Here is a 16,380-nt window from a genome sequence, read left to right as displayed (position 1 = left end):
ATTTGAGGAGTGATTAATGTTTTATTAATCATACTAACCAATTTTGTTATTATATTAATGATATTTACGAACTTCGTTATGATTTGTCATATTTAAATTTTGAACATTCAACAAATTACTATTCAATACATATTGTTTAATTAATATAGAAAAACAAATAAGTTATTAACTCATATAATAATAAATTATAAATAAACTAAAACAAATAATAATAAATATAAAATAATTTCCATTGAACATTCTCTAAATTTCATTTTTAAGTCAATTACTACATACCAAAACTACTTGATATCGGTGTTGTAAAAATCTCGATTAGATCTCCGATTAATCTGTAGGCACTACCTGATTGACTCAAATGTGTAATGATTAATCTCTACATACAAAATAAATAAAGCAAATAACGATGAAATGTTATATATAAGCTTTGTCTCAATAAAAACTATCTAATAAGTTATGAACGTTATATTAATCATTCTAACATATTTTATTATGATATTAGTAATATTTACAATCTTTGTTATAATATTAATAATAATATTGATAATCTTTGTTATGATATTAGTTATATGTAACTTTGCTAAAATTCAATGAATTAAAAATTTATTGTTCACGCTTAATTCATCTAAATTAATCTCCACCGATTATTCAATAACTTTGGACCATCAACTAGCAAACATCAAACGTTTTAAGTTTGTATATTATAAAACAATTGTTTAGAAAAACATATTTATCAAAGTTTGTGTACTATTTCATTTATTCATATATTGTATTTATTTCATTTTATTCATATATTGTATAATATAAAATAGGTTTTCATTTTATTCATATATTGTATTTATTTTATTTTATTTTTTTCACAAGTTTTGTATAATATAAAATAATGTTGATTAAAAAAACATCTTATTTTATCAACTGCATAAATTGAAAACCTATTTTAAGAGTAATTTCGACAAAAAAATATATTTATCATTGAACCAAAACCCACAATCTTTCTATTTAAAAAAAATTAAATTATACAAATCCAAAGCAATCGCTAGTACAAGTTGAAATGAGGTTGAATAAAGTCGATACAAACAAGTGAAATACCCAAATTACCCCAACAAAAACCTAAAAGAGATACCCTGTGGCCTATTTACTGCACTCCTACGAAACCCATGCAGGCCATTTTGTTGTCTTGTTTTTGGCCCCCATAATGAGGGGAGCTGGTGCTACTACTACTACGACTACGATCTGTGTCCATCACCCCGATTAATTCAATTCCAATTTCATAACTGAATATGTTGCTGTGTATGTATTCTGTCAAAAGGGTATATAATAATTAAAATACCTACCATTTCCATTTTTCTTTTTTATTTTCAGTAATCACCGGCGGCGGCTGACATTGATGACTGCAACTGAAGCAGGTGGTGATAGCAGTCCGCCGCCGTGGGCCGCTGCTCTGGGTTCTGATCCAAACACCTGTTCTGCAACTCCCTCAGCGCCTTTGGTAACCCCACCAACCCGCATGTCTTCAGCATCTGACCTACACCCCACACGTCCACCTTCACTCCATGCATTCCTCTACCTTTCATCTCCGGCGCGTGTCTCCCCCCTCCTCCTCCTACCACCGTCGTTGTCTTCGACGGCGCCGCCACACCTTCCTGCTGCGGTGGGTATATTTGTGGCGCACTTGCCGCTTCGTCGAAACCGATCACGAACCACTCGTTTTCTCTGTCGCTTCGCCGCATCACTTTGTCCCAACCTAAGTCCCTGTGCATGAAGGATAGATCATGTAACGCCACCAACGCTTTTGTTACGTGTTTCAGAGCTTCTACTAATTGCTCCATGTTTGCAAGCTTTAACTTGCATCCTCTTGGTTTAAAACTTAAACTCAAATCTCTCTCCGATGATTGACAGATGTATTCCGAATGTGGAATCCGATGATCGAGAAAATCGTAGATCTCTTTCACTGTAACCCACTTTCTCTTGCTGGAGAAAACTCGCGTCATGTAATTCGGTGTTAATTCGATTACGTTGCCATTACCCAGATCGATTCTTTCAAAGTCGCTGTATGGAAAAGCTTTGTTGATCTGTTGAACGTTAGCACAACGATCAGCCAATAACGATAGTAACCCAGCGATCCTCCAACAAGGGACTAAAGCTTTGATTCGATCTCCAGGTGTTGATAAGTCAATGGTGTGAAGATCAGTTCTGATAAGCCTATCATGTGTTCGACTTAATGCGCAAAAGGTGACGATATACCCAACAGCGTAATAACCTAAAATATAAGGAAGATCCGAGTAACTCCATAACAGTTTCTGCACCATTAACGAAGAAGGATCAAGATTATTATCTTCTCTCAATCTATCAGTTTCTTCTCCTCTCCATAAACAAAAATTCCTCACGAATCCAGTTACATTAGGCCATTGATCTTGTGAGACATCATTAGACGACATCAATTGAGTAGGTTTTCGAATGAAACCCATTTCAAGATTAATGAATTTTAATATAACCCTATTAATGCAATCGTCCCAAACCCCAATGAAAGATTCTCTTGTTGATATTGTGAGACTAGGGTTCGATCGAACAATTGGGCTTAAAATCTCCAACGTAATCGATCGACAATCCAAGGGTTCTGAAGATGTCGTAAAGAAAACTTCTTTTCCTTGTGGAAGATCTCGATACAAATCCTTTCTTATCGGGAATCGGAGCTCCTCCGGCGGTGGTTCTTGTAAATACCATGGAAGATCGATCAAACCTGGTAACGATGGCGGAGGAACACGAAGACAACCCAAATAATACTCCGTCGGATCTTGAAACTCCCATGATGTTAAAGCTGCACGAATAACAATGTATTAGTTGACATTTATAACTGCATGTTACAATGTTTAAACATTCCAAACATTGTTGTTCTTCCATCTACCATTATTGCCTTTATTATGTCTAGGTTTTAAAGAACATTAACTGAAGACTTATTAAAAGAGGTATTGTGAAAAAATTATTATCTTACATCTAATTGAGGGCTCTGAAGGAGGTTGAGTTCTTTCAATACCTAAACATGAAAACAAAAAAAAAAAATTGACTAAAATTATAAATTCTTGTAACAATGTGAACGATAATTTAAAGTTTTTATTACCAGAATTATTATGATGTGAAGGAGCTGAATAAGTTGACTTTCGTCTGCCGAACACTTTGACTTGTTGCCCAGGAAGAAAACGATCAACAGAAAATCCTTTGAGAGGGGAATTGGCGTCTTCAAAAGCTTCTAAGGTACAAGCAACCATTGCATCATCTAAGAATGTGAGTTCATCTGCGTTTAAAAAGCTTGTACCTTGAACCTTCACTCTACCTCTATGATGTTCGCCATCTTCAGCCCATAAGCTCACAAGTTCTTCCCACACCATTCGTACTTTACCAATTCTTCGGAGCTCCTTTGATGTTGATGTCGATGAAGTTTCGTATTGTCCTCCGCCGACTACGTCGACCGGAGAAGTTTCTAACCCTAATAAACTCCCTCGAACGCCATGGATATATCCTTGATCACTTATCAAATGTCGACTTACACCTCTCCCTAAAACACAAACGTACAATTTCGTAAGAATTTTTGTTGATTGATTAATTACCACTTATAAGTTTTGATCGAGACACATAAAATAATAACGAGCATACCGGAGGAGAAGTGGAGATCGTCGTCGCGGAAAGGCGGAGGGAAAGGTGAAGATTTGGTGTCGACGACGGCTAACCGGGTTTCTTGATCGCCGGAGGTTAAAAGAAACGGGGAGTTACCTCGACAAATGCTATTCGATGGAGTTCTCATTCGAGACCCCATGAACTGAGCCAACTCTTCGAATACTTCTTCATCAAAAGAAGCAGGAAGACGATGTAATTTTCTTTCGTAAGGTGAGAGTCGAAAATAACTCTTCCCGATTTGTTCTCTCTCTCCACCTCTTTCCCATTCGTAAACCTTTCTAAATTCTCCCAACATGTTATCCCATTTCGTCCCAGCAGTTTTCGCATCTCTATTTACGCCATTTCTTTGCAAAAACTCTGCAACTTCTCGATCTTTTTCAGCTCGAGTTTTCCCTCTTCCTTGAAGCTGAGAAGGTGGAGTTGGCGTTATCACGTTACCTTCGATCGTAATCGGGTTTAAATTCTCCGATGCATGATCCGACCCGGGAGTTCCTCCGCCACCTTGGTATTGAACCCTCCAAGCTCTCGCTAACCACAGCATTTCATTCGGCTTCCAAACTGGACTCACGTATTTGCCTTTTCGTAACTGGTGTTGCGTGTATTGCTGTTCGTTCTCCGATTTGCTCGTCTCTTGGCCGGAGACGGAAGGGCGGGGGGAGTGTGAAGGGGATGAGGTAGTGTCCGACGACGAAGCTGCCGCTACAACAGGATGAGCCGGCGGTGGTTGGTTGGTTGACGGAGACGGAGACGGTGTTTTCTCGGTGGCGACAACAACATTGATCGGGATCGGTTTTTGCGATGGTGAAGGTAAGAGCTTCCATTGGCCGGTGGCGCTAGTGTATCTAGGTCTTTTGGGATTGACGACTGATTCTGTCGTGATGTAAAGCTGTGAAGAAGGCGGTGGCGGCGGTGGTGGCTGGGGTAGTGGTGGAGAGAGAAACGTAGGGCCAACGACGGCGACCGACGGATCTTCTAGGGATTCTTGAACTGGATTCTCTTTAGGAGAAGGCGTAGAATGTTTCTGTTTCTTGGACTTGTCTCCTCCTTTGTTGTCACTCATCTTATTAAATGGATAAAACCCACCAAAGACGCATCGTAGGATACAAAAAGATAATCGTTTAAAAAGAAAACCAACAAGAACAACTAACTCATCAATCTCAACATTACTGTTGAGCCAAATTAGTTCGAATCTGTAATTCTTTCAAACGGGTGTGAGTTTCTTTATGTTTTAAACCTAATAATAAGAGCTTCTGGGAACGTGATATGGTTTTTATGTTTAGGGTATCTTGAAAAGGTGAAGTTTTAAGAAAGAGAGGAAAAATAAAGAAGAAAAGTAGGATGTTGGTCTCTGTGTGGGTGTGAGAGTGTGTGAGTGTGTGTTTTAACATTGAAAGCAAAAGCCAGCCAGCCCTCTAGAGAGAGAGAGAGAGAGAGAGATTGTGGAACCTGCTGTGATTAAGACATCTCAATTTAACACTTCACACGATATTAACAACTTTATTAGCAGAAAAGAGAAAGGGAAAAGAGGCGAAGGTAATGATTGTTGCATTGGCTCCAACAATCTTATAGATTTATTCGAATCAAAACTTAATATTTACTCAACTTCAACTCTTCAAGAGACTTCATGAGGCTATATAGTTTCTTTGATTTCTATGGATTTTGACTAATGATATATAGTTTCTTTGTGTCAAAAACGTGTTGTAAGTAATGATTAAATGTGATAATAAATAAGAATAGTAAATAAGTTTTTTATGATATATCTCATGTGATTCACTTAAGCTTTTTGGATGGAAGACATGTTAGTTGAGCTAGGTTTCTGAAGAAAGTTGATATAGGGTATAGGAAGTATGCTAGTGGAATTGTGTTTTTATGTTAAAATACAGGTGAATAAATACAAATTGTGATTAGTGAGTGGCAACTGGTGTGTGTATGTGTGTGTTTGGAGAGCAGAGTGGGGATGATGGGGACTGGTCGAATCAATGGGTTCTGCATTGTGACTCATAACTCTCTCGCGGTTCTCTCTTTTTTCCTTTTCCTATTTTTTTAGTAATTTTTTTTATGTATAAACATTCACTTCTATCTTAAGGCATGCACAAAGGGTTAATTCGATTTAAGTCTGGCTTTTTTTTTGAAGTTGCATACGAACTTTTCATGGTGTCAACTTCTTCATTTTTTCCATGCGTGCTTGACTTTCGACTTTCAAGCATTTCCATTCCCCTTTTTTTTTTGTTCTTTCTTGTTGATTTATATGATTGTAATGTTTTCTATGGCTAATTAATGTGTCATAAGACATAAGCCACTCGACTTATGTTTTATGCAAATAATGGCTGTGGGTCATTGGTGTAGGTCGTTGATGTGTTGATTTGAGTTTTGATGTAGTGGTCATAGGAAGGACAAGCAACCAAACATAAAAAGACATTATTGTATGTTTAAAAGGAGGGTAATGAACTAGGAAGATAATGAGCTTTGATCTTTGTTTATATTTAGATAATCTTATTTTTCGGTATAGGTTTGATAATTCTACTTGTTTTACCTATTAAAAATAAGATAATATAATTATAATTACCGTTGATATTATCTTATTATGAACATGTCAAACAAATTTACTTGTTAAATATGTACGGAAAAAAAAAATGATTGTCTAAATGTGGATAAAATCCAAAGTTTCTTACCAATTTTGGTAATAGTGAGAGCACAACCATTACACCGTTTCAGAGATTATGTAACTAAGGAGAAGACTCTGACGATCAAGTTAGATCGATGTGTATGAGGAGATGGTCATGTCTTGGGCCAACCAAGTTTAGACCCAACTCGTGAAGGGCTAGGATGTATAAGCTTAAGCGGCTAGGTTGGGTGCACTTTAGATGCCAAACAGCACAGCCTAGCCCATGATTACTGTTAGATTAATGTGTCTAAGTCAGTAACTAAATTGATATATTTTTGTAATTAGAATCAAACTTCTTTTTAGGTTGTCGACATAATCATAAATAGCTTGAAATGATATTAAGAGAAAGAATTATAATTTATTACATTATTATATGATAATAAAGTAATCGGAAATTGTGAAAAAACGATTTGTTAATATATTATATGATTAATATATTAAATGGAAGCAGACAATTTCTTCGTTAATTTATTATATGATTAATAAATTAATATGAGATCAATTATTAAATAATTGATTTGTTTATATGAATAATAAATTAATGTGAAATCAATTAGAATTGATTAATTATTAATCAGAATTAATCTGGAATTAATTGGAATTAATTAAAGATGTAAATGATGAATTGTAATTGTTCAATAGTTGAACAAAAGAAGCAATTCTAGAACCCTCCATGGTATGGATGGTTTTGGAAGGTTTCTGGAAGCCTCTTCGTTGCATAAAAGGAAATGAAAATCATGACTCTTAGATTCCTACATATATATACTAGACCCCATGGCTAAAATCTGTGAGATGATGTGTTCTTGGAGAAGCATAGCCGATTTGTGTGCCTAGAAACCTCTCTCAATTCATCCAATTGTTTAGGGGTGTTTTTTGAACTATTTGAGGCATCACACTTGGCGTGCTAAGTTCTTAAAGGCCAAATACAGTAAGTTCTACAAGCTACATAAATAGGTAAACTCCTAACTAGTATTTTATGTTGTTTATGTCAATTGTATGATAGTTGTAGGCTTAATGCTTTGGAAACAATATTGCATGTATAGTTAGAGAAAACATAGATCCAAAACATTTTGAGTTGTATGTGCATTATAGGATGTTGTAGTATAGTAAAACCCAACAGTGGTAGTAGAGCCATGGGTTGCTTTATGTTATATTGATGCAAATGTTTGATTTTCAAAGTTGAAAAAAAACATGAAGTTTGTGAAATTTTAAGATAATTACTCTATTTATGAAAAACTATTTATTTGTATAATTTGAGTCATTTTACTACAAGAGTTGAATTAGATCAATTTATTAAACGATAGAATGATATACTTATTTATTTGTTTTAGAAGTTTGATCTAAATGTTTTTAAGGAGTTACAAATTTTGTCATAAAATTTTGGAACTCAAAGTCTTTTTTAAAAGTTATGATCTTAAGAGTTTTGAAACTTCCATAAGTTATGGATGTGAAAAGTCTCATTTATTAACTCTTTAGGTTATGAATTCCAAGAATCTTCAAAGGTTACAAAATTTGTTATAAATGGCTTTGAAGAGTTTCATAACTTACACTTGTGTTATGGAACTCGAAAAGTATCTTTTATGGAATTCTAAAAGTGTTCAAGAGTTACAAAAACTTGTCTTCAAATTTTGGAATTTGAAAAGATTTTTTATGAGACATTGAATTCTAAAACTAAAGTTATTTGAAAAGTTTTCAAAAGTATAACTCATGGGTTCATAACTTAATAATAAATTAAATAGTTTTAATTTTGTTTTAGCATTTTGATGTTTTGAATAATTCATATTACATTTTTATGGACTTTATTAATAGTTAATTAAAGTGTTTAATTAAAAGAGAATTAATAATTCCATGATGACATTGTTTAAGTTTAATTAAATTAAGAGTATAGTTTAATTAATAGATTAAACCACTTAGTATTTTAAAAGTTTAAAATACACCATTATTCTATTATAATACTAGGTTTAAACCCGTAGAAATCCACGGGTGATAAATTGAAATTGAAATAGAATTATACTTTTGATTGTGTAATAAAAAAAAGATTTCAAAGTTTAGTAGAAATTAAGAATACTGATATTGTAATTAACATGAATAAATCAAATACAATGTTTAGTAGAAATGAAGTGTGATACACAAAAACAAAATAAATGATGGTAGAAACATAATGTTTATAAATTCCCAAAAGCTTCCTTATAAACAACATTGGAAGTTTTATTTGTGAGAGTACCATCCTTATCTAAAATTAATAATTTTAATCCGTCTCTGCTTTGAACTCTAAATAAGGCAACATACAATTGGCCATGTGAAAACACGGGAATTTTGAGAAACAAACCAACCTTGGATAATGATTATCCGTGGCTCTTATTAATGGTCATTGCAAAACATACAGCCAATGGAAATTATCTTCTTCGAAATTTGAAGGAATTTTCTTTTCTGATGGAGTTAAAGACATTCTTGAAATAAAAGTGCGGTTGCCAATATTAGTCCCAGATATGATACGTGCCTCAATAACACGTTTGCCCAATGATATCACCTGGGGTCTTGTCCCATTACACAAGCCATTTTTCTGATCAATATTTCTCAGCAACATAACCGGAACACCGATTTTTAAAACTAACTTATGGTTTGGTAAACTGGATACTTTCAGACCATTTAAAAAATCATGTGAATATAAATTTGCATCAAACTGATCATGGACAAATTCAGATTGGCATATACTATCTGAACTTAAATATTCAACCTCATATCCTGGAAACTTTGATAGCAAATGGTCATTTATTTCCTGAACCACTTCATTCTTTGGAGCAAGTATTGCTCTTTCTTGAAAATAACTTGTATTTTTGTAATTTTCCAAAATTGAAGGATATACGAACTCGATTAATGAACCTATAGGATCATGTGGATCATTAATGAGAATATCATATGGAATGTCAATAACCGTCTCTCCATCGTTGATACCATCAAGTTTTCCTTCTCCTATATCCAACAACCATTGTGAAAAATCTCTAATTTTTTCTATATCATATTGATCTCTTCCAATAGTTAGCCTCATGTTTTTTGTTAATTTATGTATCTTGCATTGTGGCCATAAATATGAAGAACTTAAAGAAGCATTAACAATGTTTTGTCAACTTCCACCCGGTATAACAAGTAGAATCTGTCTGAAATGTCCTCCAAAAACAATAACTTTACCTCTAAACGGAATATCTGAGTTGATAGAATTTTCAGACCTAAATACATCTTTCAAACTTCGATGTAAAGCTTCAAATGCATGTTTATGGACCATAGGAGCTTCATCCCAAATTATCAATGAGGTTTTCCTCAATAAGCCAGCGAGGTCACTATCACGATTTATTTTACAAAAAGAATCTTCTGTTAGTTCAAAAGGAATTATAAATCGAGAGTGTGCTGTTCTACCTCCGGGTAATAATAATGAAGCAATCCCAATTGAAGTAACATTCAAAACAATATTACCAGCGCATCTAATAGCTGCAAATATTGTTTTCCATAAAAAAGTCTTACCAGTTCCACCATAACCATAAAGAAAGAAGACACCTCCTTTATTTTCTTTAACGGCACTCATGATATCAAGGAAAATTTGACATTGCTCATCTGTCAATGCAAGAAACATACTATCAAACTCAGTCTTCATAACGTGAATGTCATAATCTAGCTCCTCGGTGATAAGTCGATTGTTTGAAGAAGAAACAGAATCAACATCCGGGATAGGCATGTTTTTATAATTTTTGAGACTGGAGTTGTTTTGAAGTAAAACTTGTTCTATCTCGAACACAGTTAAGTTTTTAAGCTAATCTTCATTGAGTAATAAGTCTGCACGACAAAAATCAAGTTAATTAGAAATATAATTAAAAAAAATTATTTATAATTAAAATATTATTTAATGTATGTTTAAAAAATAAATGACTTTTTAAATAAATAATCATAAAAAAAATTAATACCTGGAGACTTGAATCTCTGTCGTTGGTTATAAAGAATTTCCGTCTGCCAAATATTCCCATGTGTTTTACCAAACAACCTCCGGTTTAGACATACTGTTACACATCAACAATGTAGCAAATAAGAATCGTAGGTAAAAACCTGATCCAGAATGACTTGCTTCTTTGATTGCATCGATGTATTCTTTGTCATCATCCAATAGACCAAGTGCATAACAAGCATCTCTAAAAGAAGAATGCTATTCACCATTTACTGTGCGAATTTTTTCAAATGATTTCGGACCTTTAACCTTGCTTAACAAAATCCTTAAGAAATAAGCTTCCCCTAAATTAGGTGAAACCGAATGAATTCTACCAATGCACTTTCCTACTTCCCGTGGCTTCCAAATCCTATCACCACGTTTCCAAACAAACTTTGTAGGAAATTTAACATACTTGAGTTTCCGTGCATCACGATTAACTACATTACACTCCATCCAAGCTGTGAACATTGAAAAAGCAACAGAAGGTTTGTCGAGAACATCGTCAATTTTCTTCATCTTCCCCATATACAATTTGTTGTTGACCAGGAAGATGAAAAGGAAGTCTAACCACAGAAGGATATCTGTAATGAACATCATATTTAAAAATTCTCCATGATGCTTCACTTGCAGATAAATATCTACAGTCGTAATACTCATTTATTTCATCGACTGCATCATTAGTATCAGAGTCATTATTGCTTCGTACAACGACAACTGTAGCTCTATCAGGTCCTTTGTTTATGTATTTGAATAAATACTTTATAGATGAACCCTGATTGCACCATTCAACATTAATATGTGCCTGATATCTTTTCAATAGATATTTGTTGTAGGGAACAACATTTCTATTATCCAACTTGACACCTGATTTTTCAACAAAATGACCATCGTTTCTTCTCCTATATAATGGAAAACCATTCTGATCAACAGACGTATGATTACAGAATTTCTTTGGAAAGTTTTTTGAGCACTTTTTGTCGATCATGCATGGATAATTGATATTTTCAGCTCCACATGGACCATGAAACATGAACTCATTCACAAGTGAAAACAATTCTGGATCTTCGTCTATGTTTGGTATCTCAGCGGAAATTATCGGATCGATAAGTTCAACAGTGGGTAGCTTGTAGTCAGAATGCATAAATAAACATATATGACTATGCAGCAAACATCTTTTTTGAAATTCAATTGTATAAACAACTTCATAATATTTTGCAAAATAATAAAATATGATTATACCGTAAGAAAAAATATAATAAATATATAATAAAAAGCATAAAACTTTACCAATTATGAAGAAACATAATTTGAAATACCTGCTTGAACTATGCCGAAAATGTGATTCTCCCTTAGGTCTTTAATAAATGCATCAAGTTTGATCTTGAACAACCTAGATAGTATATCAGGTATTTCTTCTGGTTGAAGTGAAGTATCCTTAAGAAACCTTCTAACCTCAGGCCATTTGGGATTATACGTAAAGGTTATGAAGAAATCAAGATATCCAAACCATTTACATAGGGACATGTCATCCAAATAGTTTTGCAGCATATAGCGCGCACCACCAGTAGATGAAGGTAATATCACACGTTGGCCGATGTTGGAGATATTTGTAGTTCCTTGAGCTTTTTGGTTACGTAAATTCTCATAAGACTCGCATCTAAGAACATGTTGTTGGCTACATATGTAATACAATCTTTCACTTTCAATCATCGTATACGCATTTACCAAAAATTGTTGAAAAAGCCTTTTTGAATTAAGAATCAATTAGAACGAATGATCCCTGTCTTGAATCCTAAAAGCAAAAAATTCTTTCATTGTACATTTCGCGCGCTTGCTATTTGTTGTAGATGTAACACCTCTATGAAGAATATCAACGCTGTAACCATCATCACCATATAGAAATAGTAGCGGATATTGAAGAGGAAGGTAAGAATGATGCAATTCACTGATACGTTGTAGAAATCCCGATTTTGTTTGAACAACGATATCTCTATTTTCAATTGAATCAGAAATGTCACCTACAATTAAAGAGGCAACCTTAGAAGTAGTTGGTAAGTTGTATGTCCTTCCATCTCGATCCCTTTTCCCTATAATTCTTAACTTCAAATCAACTTGAGGATTTTTTGTAAAAGTATCTCTTACCATCCTATAAGAGCTAACCAAGACATTATTTGAATTTAACATCACCTTCAAATCTTCAATAATATTATTATCGATTGATGTAGATTGATGCTTTTCCCCACTATAAAAATTGAATATAAACATAATATTAGTAAAAAAGGTAAAAAAAAGATTAAAATTAAGTATGAATAAGAATTTTGGAAATATACCCAAAGCATCTTTGTCTATTTGAATTTTCATTCTCGGTATCATAAATATATAACTGAGAGAATTTTGGTTGCGATCCATTTGGTGGCAAAATGCTTCCAATACTATGATAATTTTGACCACCAAGTCTGAAAATGTATGGAGCATTCCCTTTATTGATTGAATAATCAATTTTACCACCCATCGACGTAAAAGAAAACATTCAATTGTAACGTTGAATGTTTTTCATGAAGTTTTTGCTTTTAGAATCCGTTGCTCGAAACATTCTTTCATAAGTTGGTGGTGCGTTCTTTAAATTTGGTAGTTGAACTTTGCCATAACCACAACATAATGAATAATTTGTGTTCCCTTTTTGTTTTCCTCTAATGGATTCATTTTTCCATAATTTTGCATGACATGTTTAACATACAACAATTTAATCACCATGATCCAAATATTTTGTAATAAAATATAGCGGTATAAGTAAAATATTTAATTTTATAAGTATATATAATACGGTAATTGAGTTGTAAGAAAAAAAGAAAATGGGTATTATATTCATTACCTTTGGAGATATCAAGTATTAGGTTTTCAGTAATGACTTCATGTATATTTTCTACATCTGCTGTCAAATCAATCAATGGAATAGGAGATAAATCTTTTAATTTCCTTCTTAATTTATGACATCCTGGATTTAACTTGATTGATGATGAAGAACCAGTTATTGTAGATGCATTTGTAGACGTCATACCATTAGAAGGTACAGAGTAATGTATTTTGTTTGGTAATGTTGAAGTTGCGTAGTCATTGAAACTAACATTAGTTGAAAAAAAAGTAGTAAGGATATATAAATTTATTAGGAAGTGGTTGAAAGTATATTTTGAAAACAAAAATTGTTACCATTTGAAATGTTAGATAATGGAGTCCTAACATTTATATATGTAGAAGAAAATGGTAGCGGTGTATTTTGGTTTCCACGTGATTTATAGGAATTGACATTTTCATTTTGATGAACAACGCCCTTTGATTGATGAGTAAAAACAACTTGTTATAAACATTGAAGACATATATTATAAAATAAAATTAGAATAAAACATTTTATATTAGTACATGGGAATAATATAAAATGATGAGAATGTATATCCTTTTCATATAGGTAAATGAATTGAAAAAATGAAAATTACATTTATATGTCTTTTTTAAAACATGTGAAGTAGATGGATTGAAAACACTGGATTTTTTGTTCATTTTTTTCGATCTCTTCTTATCCAAATATAATTTTCTCCGTCTTCTTCATTCTTTTGATAACAAGTAGGACATATTATTGTTTGTTTCTGCATCAGGAATTAAAGTATATGATACAAAATGTATAAGAGTGTAATAATTTTTCATAATATTGCATATGAATAATAATAATAATAATAATAATAATAATAATAATAATAATAAGAAATGTACATTTGTAACCGTTGTTAACAAATATTGCAGATGATGAATCTTCAACAATCGATGAAGTAAACAATTTATTTCCTTTTTCTTCTTATGTAAATATATGGTCATATTTTTTTGTTATTAAAAGATTAATTTACAGGTTAAAAACTTTGTAAAAAAAACTTTTAAAAAATGTTAAAGAAAAAACATAACGTTGTAAGGTGAAGTAATAACATTTGTAGCGGTTGACGTTTGTTGGATTGATGTAATAGACAAATTAATGTTATTTATATTATCTAAATAAAACCTATTTAATTTTCTACTTTTTTTAAAATCAAACGACTTCATGATATGTCTAGAATATGAACAAATAAGAACATTAGTTTATAAAATATGATGATAGGCAATAACGAATATTTTTAAATTAAAAAATATAACTAACCAAAAGAGTTTGACTCCAGGATATTCTTCGAAATGATCGCATTGAAGTTAACAAAATCGAAGACTTGTGTTGATCGAAAAAAAGTTTTCACAATGTTATGCAGTTGTATCAAGGCGATTTTAGTTTTGTTTTAACAACAATTAATTTATAAGATAAGATGATACACAATAAAGAATATGATTAAATCGAAGAAAATAAAATATAAACTAACGTTTTGCCAATATTTGACATATAATTACAATTTGTTTTATATAAATATATAAGTCGGTTAATTATTGTAATATGATTACATTTAAATATTTTGTATTTTATTATATACCCTAATATAAAAAGTATGTATCCTATAATTATATACCATTGATAAAATAAAATATGAACAAATAATATTTATATTAAGCACAATATAATAAATAAAAATTAACATAGAAACAAACATGACGTTACTGTTTGACATATATTTGAAATATGTTGCACAAAAGTTTTTAAGTATGAGCATCCTCGAAATTTGGGTGCATAATAATATTTTCATATTATAACTAAATAAATATAAAACATAATTTTACCATTTTTTTTTCAAAATGTTTTCATAAAACAATACAATACAAATATTTTAAAAATATTATATTTGATTATGAGACATTATAAATTTTATTTTTGTTTATAAATTTCAATTATAGAAATGTAGCTTTAGTATTGTTGGTATAAATAATAAACAAATTATTGATATTGTACGTTTTATACATATTGGGAAAAGTAATCGGCACCCACCGAATCAAACCCCTCTCTTAACCTAACTTTACCCATCTAAAATTCAAGGTATGAGAAATAGGAAGAAGGGTATTTTTCAAATAACCTATTATTGCCCTAACCAAATCGGTTGTAACACCCCAATTTTCATATATAGATTATATAACAAATAATCGTTCCAACATCTCTCAAGATCAATTAAGCACTTACTTATAGACTAACCTACAGCGAAAACAAAATAAAATAAAACAAAGTCTTCAACTAAACAACATCGGGTGTTACGTCTTTGCGGAATTCCTCTGTCAACTTCTAGATCAATCCTTCTCCTTGAACTTTTTTCCTGCCACTTGCTAAATAGTTTCCTGGTTGCGCACATTTAAAGTATCTAAATGGGTAAGCCTAGGGCCTAGTGAGTTAGTGTTGCACATACATGTTCATCACTTAAAAAAACAAACAATTTTATCATATATGTTCAATAAATCATACAACAAATATATCACCCGATGCCATAATTTAGGGGAATGATTAATTATCCAGAGAAAGAACCAAAGATTCATTTCCCTTCCCACTTCGCACAACACATCCATTATGCTCAAGCATTTAAATATCCAAAGAAATGAGTAACATCTCAAATCTTATCCCCGTCGGTCACAACACACCCGTTATGTTCCCAACTCTCAAACACCCATGTCCCCACTAAATCTATCATCATACACCAGCTAAACAAATCTAAAAACTTTCCACTTATCCTCTACTATGGATTCTTTCCAACTCTTCTTCAATTCACCCAGTAGTCTGATGCTTACATAAATTCTCATCATTTTGAATCTTACGTGATTCCTTCCTTATCTTATGACTTAGTGTATAAGTGACAACGTTAACCTTCCGTAATCAGTAAAGATCTTACACCTTCTTTGACTTTTGGTAATCCATGCACATCTACAACGTTCCATCCTTTTCAAGTAGGTTATGCAACTATTAAATAAATCCTTTCATCCTTCTAGGACTTTCGAGAACTCCCTTACCAATGGTATATTTGTCACATAATCTTCTCCTATGTAGTACCCACGCCTGAACAATTTTCCTACTACAATTTATGTTAGCATGGTTTTCGACAACTAAGCCATTCTTATCACGATATCA

General features: G+C 32.4%; 5 protein-coding genes across 5 annotated transcripts; all 5 read right to left on the bottom strand.

The window, feature by feature from the left end:
- Positions 1 to 988: 988 nt before the first annotated feature.
- On the bottom strand, positions 989 to 5,042 carry LOC145014323 (Protein kinase superfamily protein). The gene is made up of 4 exons (XM_078972704.1): positions 3,649 to 5,042; positions 3,116 to 3,550; positions 2,990 to 3,031; positions 989 to 2,815 (listed from the first exon to the last, which is right to left on the bottom strand). The coding sequence occupies exons 1-4, from the start codon at positions 4,727 to 4,729 to the stop codon at positions 1,356 to 1,358; spliced, it is 3,018 nt and encodes a 1,005-aa protein (XP_078828830.1). The 5' UTR covers positions 4,730 to 5,042; the 3' UTR covers positions 989 to 1,355.
- Positions 5,043 to 8,702: 3,660 nt separating this feature from the next.
- LOC145016353 (uncharacterized) lies at positions 8,703 to 9,383 on the bottom strand. The gene has a single exon (XM_078974698.1). The coding sequence runs from the start codon at positions 9,381 to 9,383 to the stop codon at positions 8,703 to 8,705; it is 681 nt and encodes a 226-aa protein (XP_078830824.1).
- A 75-nt stretch (positions 9,384 to 9,458) lies between these two features.
- Positions 9,459 to 10,064, bottom strand: LOC145016352 (uncharacterized). Its single transcript, XM_078974697.1, has one exon. It carries the CDS (start codon positions 10,062 to 10,064, stop codon positions 9,459 to 9,461), a length of 606 nt encoding a protein of 201 aa, XP_078830823.1.
- A 75-nt stretch (positions 10,065 to 10,139) lies between these two features.
- LOC145016351 (uncharacterized) lies at positions 10,140 to 12,020 on the bottom strand. Its single transcript, XM_078974696.1, has 6 exons — positions 11,627 to 12,020; positions 10,935 to 11,510; positions 10,578 to 10,891; positions 10,430 to 10,526; positions 10,291 to 10,383; positions 10,140 to 10,162 (listed from the first exon to the last, which is right to left on the bottom strand). Exons 1-6 carry the CDS (start codon positions 12,018 to 12,020, stop codon positions 10,140 to 10,142), a joined length of 1,497 nt encoding a protein of 498 aa, XP_078830822.1.
- Positions 12,021 to 12,074: 54 nt separating this feature from the next.
- Positions 12,075 to 12,822, bottom strand: LOC145016349 (uncharacterized). Its single transcript, XM_078974695.1, has 2 exons — positions 12,641 to 12,822; positions 12,075 to 12,552 (listed from the first exon to the last, which is right to left on the bottom strand). Exons 1-2 carry the CDS (start codon positions 12,820 to 12,822, stop codon positions 12,075 to 12,077), a joined length of 660 nt encoding a protein of 219 aa, XP_078830821.1.
- Positions 12,823 to 16,380: the final 3,558 nt, after the last annotated feature.

This window comes from Lactuca saligna, chromosome 9 (assembly GCF_052625555.1).
Source record: "Lactuca saligna cultivar CGN05327 chromosome 9, ASM5262555v1, whole genome shotgun sequence".
Lineage (NCBI taxonomy): Eukaryota > Viridiplantae > Streptophyta > Magnoliopsida > Asterales > Asteraceae > Lactuca > Lactuca saligna.
This window is presented reverse-complemented; position numbering and strand designations above follow the sequence as displayed.

Excerpts from the sequence above, each read along its gene's own strand:
- LOC145014323 (XM_078972704.1), bottom strand. The coding sequence starts at position 4,729 with ATGAGTGACAACAAAGGAGGAGACAAGTCCAAGAAACAGAAACATTCT. Across the intron at positions 3,032-3,115 it reads TTCACATCATAATAATTCTG|GTATTGAAAGAACTCAACCT; the intron begins GTAATAAAAACT and ends TTTCATGTTTAG. Across the intron at positions 2,816-2,989 it reads TTCAGAGCCCTCAATTAGAT|CTTTAACATCATGGGAGTTT; the intron begins GTAAGATAATAA and ends TTATTCGTGCAG.
- LOC145016353 (XM_078974698.1), bottom strand. The coding sequence starts at position 9,383 with ATGAGGCTAACTATTGGAAGAGATCAATATGATATAGAAAAAATTAGA.
- LOC145016352 (XM_078974697.1), bottom strand. The coding sequence starts at position 10,064 with ATGCCTATCCCGGATGTTGATTCTGTTTCTTCTTCAAACAATCGACTT.
- LOC145016351 (XM_078974696.1), bottom strand. The coding sequence starts at position 12,020 with ATGATTGAAAGTGAAAGATTGTATTACATATGTAGCCAACAACATGTT. Across the intron at positions 10,527-10,577 it reads TAAGGATTTTGTTAAGCAAG|CATTCTTCTTTTAGAGATGC; the intron begins GTTAAAGGTCCG and ends AATGGTGAATAG. Across the intron at positions 10,384-10,429 it reads AGCAAGTCATTCTGGATCAG|TATGTCTAAACCGGAGGTTG; the intron begins GTTTTTACCTAC and ends GATGTGTAACAG.
- LOC145016349 (XM_078974695.1), bottom strand. The coding sequence starts at position 12,822 with ATGGGTGGTAAAATTGATTATTCAATCAATAAAGGGAATGCTCCATAC. Across the intron at positions 12,553-12,640 it reads AATAGACAAAGATGCTTTGG|TGGGGAAAAGCATCAATCTA; the intron begins GTATATTTCCAA and ends CAATTTTTATAG.